The sequence below is a fragment of the Pelmatolapia mariae genome, linkage group LG7, assembly GCF_036321145.2.
Source record: "Pelmatolapia mariae isolate MD_Pm_ZW linkage group LG7, Pm_UMD_F_2, whole genome shotgun sequence".
Classification (NCBI taxonomy): domain Eukaryota; kingdom Metazoa; phylum Chordata; class Actinopteri; order Cichliformes; family Cichlidae; genus Pelmatolapia; species Pelmatolapia mariae.
The window spans coordinates 19010396-19022233 of NC_086233.1; the positions used below are offsets into that span (position 1 = coordinate 19010396).

General features: G+C 41.6%; 2 protein-coding genes and 1 long non-coding RNA gene across 3 annotated transcripts; 2 read left to right on the forward strand and 1 right to left on the reverse strand.

Moving 5' to 3' along the window:
- Positions 1–1499: 1499 nt before the first annotated feature.
- LOC134632023 (uncharacterized) lies at positions 1500–5907 on the reverse strand. Its single transcript, XM_063480604.1, has 6 exons — positions 5496–5907; positions 5255–5369; positions 4194–4303; positions 2892–2991; positions 2604–2725; positions 1500–2491 (listed from the first exon to the last, which is right to left on the reverse strand). The coding sequence occupies exons 1-6, from the start codon at positions 5584–5586 to the stop codon at positions 2382–2384; spliced, it is 648 nt and encodes a 215-aa protein (XP_063336674.1). The 5' UTR covers positions 5587–5907; the 3' UTR covers positions 1500–2381.
- Positions 5908–6166: 259 nt separating this feature from the next.
- rpl28 (ribosomal protein L28) lies at positions 6167–8150 on the forward strand. Its single transcript, XM_063478266.1, has 5 exons — positions 6167–6189; positions 6662–6749; positions 7264–7387; positions 7788–7906; positions 8012–8150. The coding sequence occupies exons 2-5, from the start codon at positions 6669–6671 to the stop codon at positions 8099–8101; spliced, it is 414 nt and encodes a 137-aa protein (XP_063334336.1). The 5' UTR covers positions 6167–6189; positions 6662–6668; the 3' UTR covers positions 8102–8150.
- An 866-nt stretch (positions 8151–9016) lies between these two features.
- Positions 9017–10880, forward strand: LOC135933474 (uncharacterized). The gene is made up of 3 exons (XR_010573762.1): positions 9017–9406; positions 10017–10085; positions 10275–10880. It is a non-coding gene; the product is annotated as an uncharacterized LOC135933474 (long non-coding RNA).
- The last annotated feature ends 958 nt before the right edge of the window (positions 10881–11838 follow it).

Below are 11838 nucleotides of genomic sequence, written 5' to 3' on the forward strand. Positions count from 1 at the left end.
CTCCAATATGAAGAGTTGGACAGTGCCAGCCCCTGACATGATTCGTGCCTACTGGCTAAAGAAGCTGACTCCATGCACTCCATGAACATCTGGCAGCACAAATGAACCAGCCGCTAGTGGATGAGACACACCCAGAATGGCTAACCGAAGGCCGGACAGTTCTGATCTCCAAGGATCCCCAGAAGGCACTGGTCCCATCCAAATACCAGCCAACTAACTTGCCTAAGCACAACATGGAAGCTCGTGTAAGGCATCATAGCGGCAAAGATGAACAGGCACATGGCTAAATACCTGAGTGGGACACAGACAGGAACTGGCAGAAACACCAGAGGGGTGAAACATCAGCAACTTGTAGATAGAGCAGTCGCCCAAGACTGCAAGACCAGGCTCACCAGCCTGTGCGCCATCTGGATTGACTACAAGAAAGCCTGTGACTCAATGCCTCACACATGGATCCTGGAATGTGTAGAACCGTACAAGATCAACAGGACCTTAAAAGCCTTCGTCAGGAATTTGATGGGGATGTGGGGAACAACACTACAGGCCAACTTGTACAACAAGCCAACTGCACAAGTCACCATCAAGTGTGGGGATCTACCAAGAGGATGCCCTGTCCTCACTGTTTTTCTGTATAGGCCTGAACCCCCTCAGTAACAAGACTGACTACAGATACCGACTGCGGAATGGAGCAGCTGTCAAGCAACCTCCTCTACATGGATGACATCAAGCTGTGTTCCAGGAGTGAACGAGACATGGATTCACACCACACCTGATCCACACCACTAGGATCTACAGCAATGACATCTGAATGTCATTCAGACTGGAGAAGTGTATTCGGACGTTAACAAAGACAGGGAAACTAGTTAGAACTGTACTACCAGAAGGGAACATTGCTGACATCAAGGACAGCTACAAGTACCTTGGAATCCCACAGGCAAATGGGAATCATGTACAGGTGCTAGGAAAGCTGAAACCACCAAGTACCTGCAGAGGGTAAGACAAGTCCTGAGATGTGGCTGACATCCAGATATTCTAACAGCGGCTGGAAAAAGCTGGACTGAAAGACAACACAGAGGCACTAATTGTGGCAGCACAGGTACAAACTCTAAGCACAAGATCCATAGAGAATGGGGTCTACCACACCAGGTGCAGGCTGTGCAAAGATGCCCCTGAGACAATCCAGCACATAACAGCAGAGTGCAAGATACTGGCAGGCAGAGCATACATAGAAGACATAACCAAGTGTCTGGCATAGTATACAGGAACATCTGTGCCGAGTATAGCCTGGAATTCCTGGGGTTCAAATGGGACACACCCCCTAGCGTAGTTCCGAATGACCAAAATAAGATCTGGTGCAATTTCCAGATCCAGACAGGCTAACTGGTGATGGCTGGTGAACGGAATTGAATTCAACCATAGGATTTCTTCTGTGAACTGATTTACTGATAAAACTGTGCAGTTTTCACAAGCGAACTGAACAAACAACAAGAAGAACGACAAAAGCCTTGATCAGGTTTTATTTTTATAAGCAGTGTACATGCAGTGGGTAAATAAAGAGAGCATGAGCGCAGTTGTATATTACATGTACACATTAGAGTTTTCTATAGTGTGAGGTATGAAGAGGAGGTGAGGTCTGCAAACACACAGAGTGAGGTGAAATTTGGACGTGTTCTTAAAGCAAAATCGAGCTAGTTATTGCACTTAGGCCCACAAATCGACATGAATAAGAGATGCAACAGGGGCAGTGATGCACAACTGAAGAAAGCATGTAATAACATTAATCCTCTGAGAAATATGAACGTCAAAACTTCATGGCAAATCAATAATTAGTCTGAGATAGTTCCGTCTATAAAAGGAGGTAACCAACCAACACCACCCATGGAGTCATTCCTCTAAAACAGGTAAAAACAGGAAGTGAAAATCACCGAGTTACACAATTGAGACCTAGACTAAGGTTAGAAAAAAACATAAATAGCAACATTTAGATTAGCATTTATGCTTAGAGACTTACAAATAAATACTATCATCATATTCTAAACATTATCATCAAGCACAACAACTTTGATAGATTATTATTTGTCACACTGGAACGTGTTCAGTCCATTTATCTGAGAACAACAATCACAGCATCCATGTCAGAAATGGCTAACAATAAATTGGTTCTGTGCTGAGTGGAAACGCTTTGTAGGTTCTTTGTGTATTTTCGGCTGGTCCACTAAAACTTTGTCATTGGTCCTCAGAAAAGTCCACATAAAATAATAAAGGCATACTGTAAAATAGGCAACTTGTATACCCTCCAGATCTCCTTGAAGGACGTATTACTTCAAAGATATTGATTTATTTCTTTGCTTTTGCTGGAGCAAAAAAGAAAAAAGAAAAGCTCAGTTTAAAGTATCCAGTGCTGCTTGTGCTTTCTGAACAGCAATCTGGAGCATTGTGTGGTCACTGAGCAGCTGCTGGAGTGTAGCTGGGTCCATTTCTAGCAGCATACCTACAAGGATGCATGAGTGTTATGAGTATTTCAACATCATCAACAAGAACTCTCCAGAGAGAAAAAACAAAATACTGATAAATCACAAAATATATTTGCAGCTTAACGTCACCTGTAATATCATTTGCATGGAGTGGATCCATCTCCACCACCAGCGAGAAGAGCTTCTCTCCTAAACTCTCTGTGTCATCCAGCTCTGAGGTGTCGCTCACATCAGTCTCCTCCATATTCTGCCTGAAGTGAAGCGATTATTACAATTTTTCATTAACAATTGATTATATTTCCACTCCTATCTTATTAAAGCTGCCCTGCTACTGGTCTGCAAGGCCGGCTACAATTAAAAAAATTCACATTTCTGAACAAGCCCATATGTAAAGATATTCTACAAAAAACAACATACTCTTTCAGCGTCTTCATGGCGAGGTGCACTTGTTCCTCTAGCAGACTGGGATCTGAAAGAAGCTTTAAGATGGCATCTTTGTGCTGCTCGAGAAGCATTCCTATGGAGGAAAAGTGCATTAAATATCCATTTATCCATGCATTTTCTACCTCTTATCTGGGGCCGTATCCTGCAAGCAGCAGCCCATGCTGAGAAGCCTAGACCTTTGTCTCCCCCAGCCACCTCCTTTAGCTCCTCCTGGGGGACATAGAGGCCTTCCCCAAGGCCAGCCAAGAGACATCTTCTCTGCTGTATGTCATGAGTTGACTCACGAAGCCTCCTCCCAGTAGGAAATACCTGGAACACCTCACCCAGGAGGCACCCAGGGGGACTGCCACCTTAATGTAGTGGAGTTGCTTGTATGTCCCAGGGGCTTTTGCCCCTGGTAGGACCACCCAAAGCACACTGATCTTGGGTGAGGGGCCAGACATAGAGAGATTCACATGACCCCTAAACAAGATTGAGGAATCAAGGGACAAGTTTATCCTGCCCAGGATGCGGTTGCTGCTTCCAGCCCTGCAGCTAGGACTGTGGACATATCTTGAGAGTGACTGCGTGGTCACCAGGCCTCACCGCATGGGGCACGGCCGGGCACTGAAGAGGTGACACAGGCCCACCCTCCTATAGGGTCACCATCCCACTGGAGGCGTCGTATGACATTGGGTGCAATGTGTGTCGGGCAGCAACCAGAGACAGAGCCCCTGCCGGTCTGATCCCCAGCTGCTGAGGCCGACTATCAGAATTAAATGTTGATGCAGTAAATGTAAATATCCATGAAATATCCATCCACTAAAATAGAGCAAAACTATGTTGAAATACCAGCTCTTTCAGATTAACATGGGTTTATTTATTGGCACAAAAATATACAGCTGAGAATGTTTTTCAGGAATTAACAACATAATTTGATCATATGTTTAAAATGAGGGGAAAAAAATGAATTACTATCTTCTTATGAAGATTAGCAAGAATAAAAGTGTACACTCATTCCCTTCTTTAGTAAAAGAATTATTTTAAATTTACTTAAAAATATAAAACATGAAACAGAGTGTGTGAGACAGAAAGCAGAGCTAAAGAGGCAACGATTTTAAAGGGTTTATTTGAAATAAGCTGAACATGTAGTTTAATTTATATTAGAAGTCACCAAAAAGCTTAGCAAACAACTGTTTGACCAAGCCTGTATTAAAATTCACTCATTTGTAGCTTTGTTTCAATGTGAAATCTCACACACATATTATGGGTTGTTTACTGAGACATTTTACTTGCCTGTGATTTTCTGTGAGTGGCCTGTGTTGTAAACATCCACCAGCTCAAATAGCTGCTCCCCCAGAGAGTCAGAAGACACTGACACATCATCCTCATCCTTACATACCTGACTGTAAAGAAAGACATGAGAATACACTCGCTGAAATGTTTTGACATTCAGATAAATCCCATGTGTGTTACTGTTATTTACTCCAAAGGTAAAGCTCTCCTGTGGCCTATATAAAAGAAAGGCCACAATGCCTCTTAGGAGTGCCAGCACATCTTGTTTTGAACCTGTCTTTGTCAGGACTTATGATGCAGATTTAATTCACTATGTGTTTAGGGTTTAATATTAACCTGAGCCAAGGCCTGTAGAGGTGAACTGCCATTTTTGCTTGTGGCGTCTCTTTTCTCTGGATGCTGGTAATTTTCTATTTAGGTTTTTAGGCCTTTGTCCCCCTTGAAAAGTCCAGCCTTGTCATCTCCTCTTATTCTTCACCTGGGATCATTTTACTCCCATTTGGACCTTTGACACATAACAGTGTCGTGTTTAAAAATCTGACACATACAAAAAATGGACAAAAGAACTGGGCTGATCAGAAGCCACATTACACCTACAGGAGCAGCTCAGCCATGGAAACTCATACCACAAAGCTCCTGTTGCACAGATTTTATGCTGATGTTAATGTAAAAGGAGGTTTGGGGTTCTGCAGAGCATTGGCACTTTTTATGCCCTGTTTGCATTACCGCTCAATGTTGTGGCTTGTAAATGCTTCCGCTTTGCAATAACACTATTTACAGCCGATCTAGAGAGGAAAAAATATTACAAACTGACCTTTTGCAATAGCGACATACTATTACAGCACCACAATCAACTTCAGTGATCTCTTTAGAATGACCCATTCTTTCACAAAAGTTTCTAAAGGTAACTGAATGGCTAAGGGCCTGGCTTTCTACAACTGGGTATAAAATCAAAAATACCCTGGCTCAGTACTTTTGTCCATATAGTGTAACTTACAAATTACTTAATTTGCTTTGTCTTTTTAAAAATAACACTCCAAAACTACAGGCCATTTCTGTACCTGGGTTCCTGTGCCACCTGAAGGGCTCTCAGGGCTTTCTCCACAGCTGCGGTCAGCATGGCATCATCCTGCAACATCTGAGTCAACACAGGACCTGGCAGCTCCAGTAACATGCCTGTAACACAGAGCAAGCTAGACTTCAGGGCCAAGTTACAGCTTCACTTGCAAATATTGAAACAAAACTACAAAAACATATATATAATGTCACAAAACAAAAACTGAGGTACGCAGGTCCCCTAACCTGTGAGTTTTCCAGCATCCTCTTTGTGTTTGGAGGAAATCAGAGAGTACAGCTGCTCCCCAAGTGTCTCCAGATCTTCTTCTTCTTCCATGTTTGACTCTTCATCACAAGACCCTGACTTTACCTGCCATGCTAGAGCAGGCCGTGACTTTTAACTTATCAGTTTTGACCTCAGATACATTTCTTGTTCACATCTTTCAATCACAGCAACATAACGAAAACATCCACGAAATAAATCAAAATCGGCGTCCAGAAGTTGCGATTTTGTCTACAATCGCTCTCTTATTCGCCCTGCCTTTGCTCCTCGTTTGCTCGAGTTTGGAGCTAACATAACACTGATCGGTTTGGCGTTAAAACAGCTGATTATTATGTGTAAAATTTCTGACGGCTGCCTGTAAACACGAGGCGCACATTAATGACGTAGACCTACTTACTACGCTGAACGTATTCCTCCGCTCTTTCTATAAATAACTAGTACTAAACAAAATTACGTTCAGTATTCAATACAGCATCAAAGGCGTTAATAAAATGTACATATATATATTATATATTAGATATATATGCCTTAATTCAGTAAAATGTGGCTTTTGTCCCAAATTGCATTTTAAAAAGGTAGATGGGTGGGCGTAAGAATCTCAGAGAGAGGTTCCGTAAAGCGGTTTCCGCTCTCTCCGGTCCTTTCCTCCGCTAAAAGGTAACGTGGTCGCTTCGGTGGCTAAAAGCTGGTCATTAAAGTACATTTGTTTTCTTTCCCTAGTTGTTTTTGTTTTAATAAATGTAGCTATTATTCTTCTGTTTGTTGTTATACACCTTTTGCGACAATAAATGTCCCTGTTGTATGTAGAAATGGAAAGATTAATCTTGTAAGCACCTCGCTCTGGTTAGGCCTCATCGTGCTCCTTCGGTTCCCCGGCCTGAACAGTGGCGCTAATGCTAGCAACCGCAGCTCTCTGTGTTTTCTGTACAGTCCTAACAGAATAGTAAAGTCTACGGTTCGCTATAGTAGATATTTACCGTCTCACCGTTTCCCATGTTAGTCCGTTCAAGTTATGGCGCTAAGCTAACACGTTTAGCTAATGTCAGAAAATGCAGGCAAACATGTTAGACGCCTGACAGGGTTTTTCGTCTTCCAGATTTTCAAGAAATGTTTTCCCTCTTTTACACAGGTTCACCATGTCGTCCCATTTGCAGTGGATGGTCATCAGGAACTGCTCCAGCTTCCTCATCAAGAGGAACGGACAGACCTACAGCACTGTGAGTACAAAACCTGCTCTGAAGAACCTGACCAAACCTGCGATTACGCCTAAAAAGTGACCCAGAAAGTTTGCTTTAGTACTTAAACTGGGTTTGAACAGGGATGTGCAGTGTGGTATGGTAGGGACACAAATAACCTAGACTTGAAACACGGATCCCAGGCTTTGTTCATTCACCTTCACATACTAATAAAACATTGCAGACAGTCTGCTGTTAGTGTTTGAGAATTGCGTATTAGCTGACAGGATATGCCACATAGGCTTTGACTGTATCTGTGTTTGTGACATAATTTTGGCTAAAGATGTGAGATTAGTTGAAGGTGGCACTGGAAATGCTAGTTGGCTAGCATCCGAAAATTTTTTATATTGCTGAAGATCAAATTGTTGAGTTTTTTAAATGTCCTGGTAATGTTTATTAAAATATACTGCATTACCTCCCTAGCCTAACAGCAGGATCAGGCAAGATAATGAAATAAATGCATGCTAGTGATCTGAATGTCTTTGTTTTGAGACAGGAGCCCAACAACCTGAAGGCCAGGAACTCTTTCCGCTTCAATGGGTTGGTGCACAAGAAGACTGTAGGTGTGCAGCCTGCAGCCGACGGCAAGGGTGTCGTCGTAGTGCTGAAGAAGCGTGCAGGTAAATGAGTAATGCTGGTTCATTAACGTTTGAGTAATAGTATTGTCCAGACTCAGACTGGACAAACGATCCTCTCTTCAGTAACTTTAAGGAATATTTGAACACAAATATTTGAAATGCTCCTTATGCATCAGATGGCAGCAACGTTTATGTCATCTATGGATGCCTAATGAATTTCCATTAATGGGAGGGGGGGAAAGGAAGTTGTTAAAATTTATAACTAGATACACTATTTTGTGTTGTACAGTGAGATATAACAAGGATGACAACTGCAGAAGTATTAGATTCTGTATATTGTATATATCACAGTATACAGAAATATGTAGTTTTCTTCTTGGAAAATCCTTATTTTTGAATCATTGGATACATTTGATGCTCATTTTGTTCTCTTGATGCGCAGGCCAGAACAAACCTGCCAACTCCTACGTCAAGGTCACCATCAACAAGAATTCCCGTGCCACCCTCAACAGCTTGAGGCACATCATTCGCAAGAACAACTACAGGAAGGACCTGCGTATGGTGAGCTTAATCTGTAGTTTTGGGGAGGCTGAAACTTCATATAGCTGGTATTTTTGTTTGTGTCAAAGTTTAAGAACAACATTTAAGTCTCATTTGTTTCCCCAGGCTGCCCTGCGTCGTGCCAGCGCTATCCTGAAGAGCCAGAAGCCTGTTGTGGTCAAAAAGAAGCGCACCAGGGCTGCCAAGACCGCATAAACTCATACACATGATAAATAAATAAAATGGTTTTTGTTTGGAAAAAACACTACAGTGTCCTGAGTCTTCAATTTTGAGCATGAGCTTCTTTAGGTTAGTGATCTGCGCAGGTATCCGATGTGGTTACATTTTTAACCTCCTAGGACCTGGTGTCCACATATGTGGACATCACATTTTGGGTTATTTAGACCAAAACACTCAATTTTGCTCTACAAGGGCCTGATATCCACTTACGAGGCCATTATACTGCTACTGTTCTATCAAAATTTTAAACTAATATCCTTATATGTGGCTCTTATTTTTCTTAAAAACAAAAATAAGGTAAAAAAAAAAATCTGGTAATTCTTTGTTTTTACATTCATCGGGCCCCAATGTGACCAAATATCAAAGAGAAATTAAAAATGCATGCCATGGAAGAGTTCGGGTCTTAGGAGGTTAAAGCAGTGTTTGTGTCTGAGGAATTGATGCATATAAATGGATGTTTTTTTTTTTTTCCACAATTTTTTTTTTTCCTCAAGTGATAATTCACTTCCACGAGTCTGAAAACAGTCCTGATGAGCTGTGTAGATGTATGGAAGCAGAAATAAAGTTACATGTTACTATTTTGACAGGTGTGCAGTTTCCTTGTGACAGCCATTAGTTTGGCAGTAAGTGGAAAATGGGCCAATATGACTGATTATCCAAGTTTCTGCCCATACATGACAGGCTTGAGCTTTAGATGCTGCTGCTACTGAGAGTTTACTTAAAAGCTACAATTGTGATTTTTAGATTGAAATTTGTTTCCAGTATTTTGTATGTTAATGAATAGGGAGTACCTCCTCCCGAACTCCCTGCCCTGATGATCCGTTGTTATCATAGATCGTATTTGTATTTGAGGACGATCACACTGAAGCAAACTGCTTCTGCTACTGCACTTAGTGATACGGAAACATTGGATTGATTTAAAAGCAGCCCACTGGCAGCTTTCCACCCATGGCTTTGGAAAGAAAGAACCATTGTCACCCCCACCCCTGCTGTGTTTAAGCTGACAACATCTGCACCGACCATTTATTCCTGTCTTCACCTGTGACAAGGATCGCTGGGTTACTGTGAAGATGTGACAGAAGCTTTGTGCTGCAGTCGCTATGAGGACACTAAGGCTTTTTTTGGTAACCCTGGCGCTGCTGGTGCTGGAAAGTCAGGGTTTTGAACTGCAGGATACGATCCATGCGCTGATAGAGGAGAACATCCACCTCCATGACCAGCTGGAGAACCTCACCAAGGCCCTCAGAGAGCTCAAACGGATGCTGTGGCTTCACTCAAATGGTACAGAGTCCTCTTTATGTTATCTGTAAATACAGGTGGGCAGGCTAAGCTTGGTTTTGGTTTTTAATAAAAAGAACTCAAAACGATGGTGGTTAAGATGAAATAATAAAACGTTCCTTTGAGGAATTTATAATGTTCTTTAAATTAAAAATCCACAGTGCAAGACAATAATCCAAATGGGAAATAAAATCTTCACGCTTGTGTGTTTAATTCTGATCCTTTTCTTTGTTACAAAAGTCTTTTTTTTATATCTTTAGTGTCTCCTACTCCATATTTCACTGCACATATTCTTGTATGGTGCACAAAAACAACATCTTTGAGCTGAAATGAGAAACAATCACACAGAAGCTGATTTTGAGACAGTGTATGGGGATGAGGATGAAATGTTGGCATCCAAGGTCAAAACGGCTTTTCCCCTTTCATTCACTCTTCATGTTCTGTATGTTTTAATCCTCTCCCGGCTCTTTGTGTTAACTCATGCACTCTCTGCATACACATTAGCACTTCAGGGCTCGATTAGGATGCAGGATGTTTTGAATTTTTTTCATATAGTCTGTGCTGTTCGCAGAATAAAAGATATTAACAGAGCAGTTCTCTGTTTTTGATACAGACCCAGATCATCACCATGAACATCATGATGAAGATGTCCAGCATCTGTGGGACGAATGGTCAGAACATGGTGTGTATGTCTGCAGCTGGCTGAAACTACTCCCGTGACTTCACAGAGCTGTGCTCACTGCATTAGTTTGCATTGATTTCATGGCTGTGTGGACAGCAGAGGGTTAATGAGTTGCACTTTGGGATAAACCAGCTGCCTAATGCACACCCCAGCTGACAAAGTGTGACAGAATTTCTCCTTTCCTGGCAGGTATCAGTGCAGAAACCCACCTCCTGCTGGAAAACACCTTTTGTGGGCATGACCTGCATGGCTCAGCAGCTCCTCTCCACGGACACGGAGCCCACCTCCTCCTCTTGCTGATGCTCCTGATGATAATGATGAGATGCTTGTAGGTTGCAGCGGTCCGATGTCAGATCTGTAGCTGCTGTCTATGTGAGAAAAGTTGAGTCAGCGCCTCATGGCCGCTGCAGGCTGTATTGTGCAATTTAATATGGTTGAACAGCGAGTGTCAATGCCACCGCTCTTCCTGTTCAGAGGAATTATTGAGCCGACAAGATTTGAAGAGTTGACCCGTCAATCCTGCGTACAAATCACCTCTGGGGAGGATTCACTGGAGCGAAAAGTTAATGTGGGTGTAGAGAAAGCAGACTGAGAGCAGGTTAAACACAGGGAGTTGCCTTACTTTTTAGCCATTTATTGTATTAATGAAATACAATAAATGTTTATAACTAAGCTGAACTCAGAAAGTTGGTCTTTGTAACTCTAAATGGAAATGCTGTCAACTTTACTGAATAATAAAGCTAACTGTGCTAATTTTTGTGTTTGCCTGAGTACAGCTGAAGCCACTTTACCTGCTATAAAATGAAACAATAGTTTTTTTTAATTTGGAAAGAATTAAGTAATGAAATAGAAATAATTACTGAAATATCAATGAATTTATTTGAAAAGATGTAATAGATTATTTCCAATTTGAAAAAGTTAGTTACTGAAATGTGTAATTTATTATTTAATTACTTATTTAATTCATTTTGGCACTCGTGGCCCTCCAGTTTCAACAACACTAGTTATCATTCAGGTGTTTTCACCTTAAACACTTCTACCCCAACGCTTTACCTTGTTCACCAGTTCCTGTTTTAAAAAAAATAAAATGTTAAAGCAGCCAAAGTCATTCTTGAAGCCAGTTTAACCACTTGGCAGTCATCTTGAAACGCCTCCTGGCACTTTTCTTTTAAGCAATATGTAAATATCACCAGCACATTGCAATTGCAATAATACTTACCAATCACCTGATTACCTCTTTTAAAAATAGAAAATAGTTTGTTTACCTCTGCAAGTTAAGCTCCATCACAAGCTTGATAGAGGATTTTTAGAATTCATTTAGTTCAGGACAGCGCCACCCGTTCTTTTTATGTAAGAAAGCACATCGAATTTAAACTCCTCACATAAAACATCCTGAATAATCAGGTCCCATCTTATCTTAAAGACCTCCCATGATGCAATGAGTGTTTCTTCTTCACTCACCTCTTAAATCATTAGTTTTTAGTAACCTCTGGCCCTCTTCCACAGTGTTTCTTTCATTCCGTTTCCCTCCCCTCACCCACTTGCAGCAGATGGCTGCCCCTTCCCGAGCCTGATTCAACCTGAGCCTGGAGGTTTCTTCCTGTTGAAAGAGCATAACTGCTTGTTCGCGCTTCTCTTTCTAACATTGCAGGGTCTTTAACTTACAATATAAAGGCAGATTTTGGCACTACAAAAATACAACTGAATCAAACTAATTAATGTTGATGATGCAGTTTAAACTTTACACAGATTC

Bases quoted from the DNA above. Each gene is read 5' to 3' on its own strand.
- rpl28 (XM_063478266.1), top strand. From the start codon at position 6,669: ATGTCGTCCCATTTGCAGTGGATGGTCATCAGGAACTGCTCCAGCTTC. The intron at 6,750-7,263 runs GTGAGTACAAAA...GTTTTGAGACAG, and splicing joins ACGGACAGACCTACAGCACT to GAGCCCAACAACCTGAAGGC. The intron at 7,907-8,011 runs GTGAGCTTAATC...TTGTTTCCCCAG, and splicing joins ACAGGAAGGACCTGCGTATG to GCTGCCCTGCGTCGTGCCAG.
- LOC134632023 (XM_063480604.1), bottom strand. From the start codon at position 5,586: ATGGAAGAAGAAGAAGATCTGGAGACACTTGGGGAGCAGCTGTACTCT. The intron at 5,370-5,495 runs GTTAGGGGACCT...TCTGTGTTACAG, and splicing joins GGATGCTGGAAAACTCACAG to GCATGTTACTGGAGCTGCCA. The intron at 2,992-4,193 runs GCAAGTAAAATG...TTTCCTCCATAG, and splicing joins CCACTCACAGAAAATCACAG to GAATGCTTCTCGAGCAGCAC.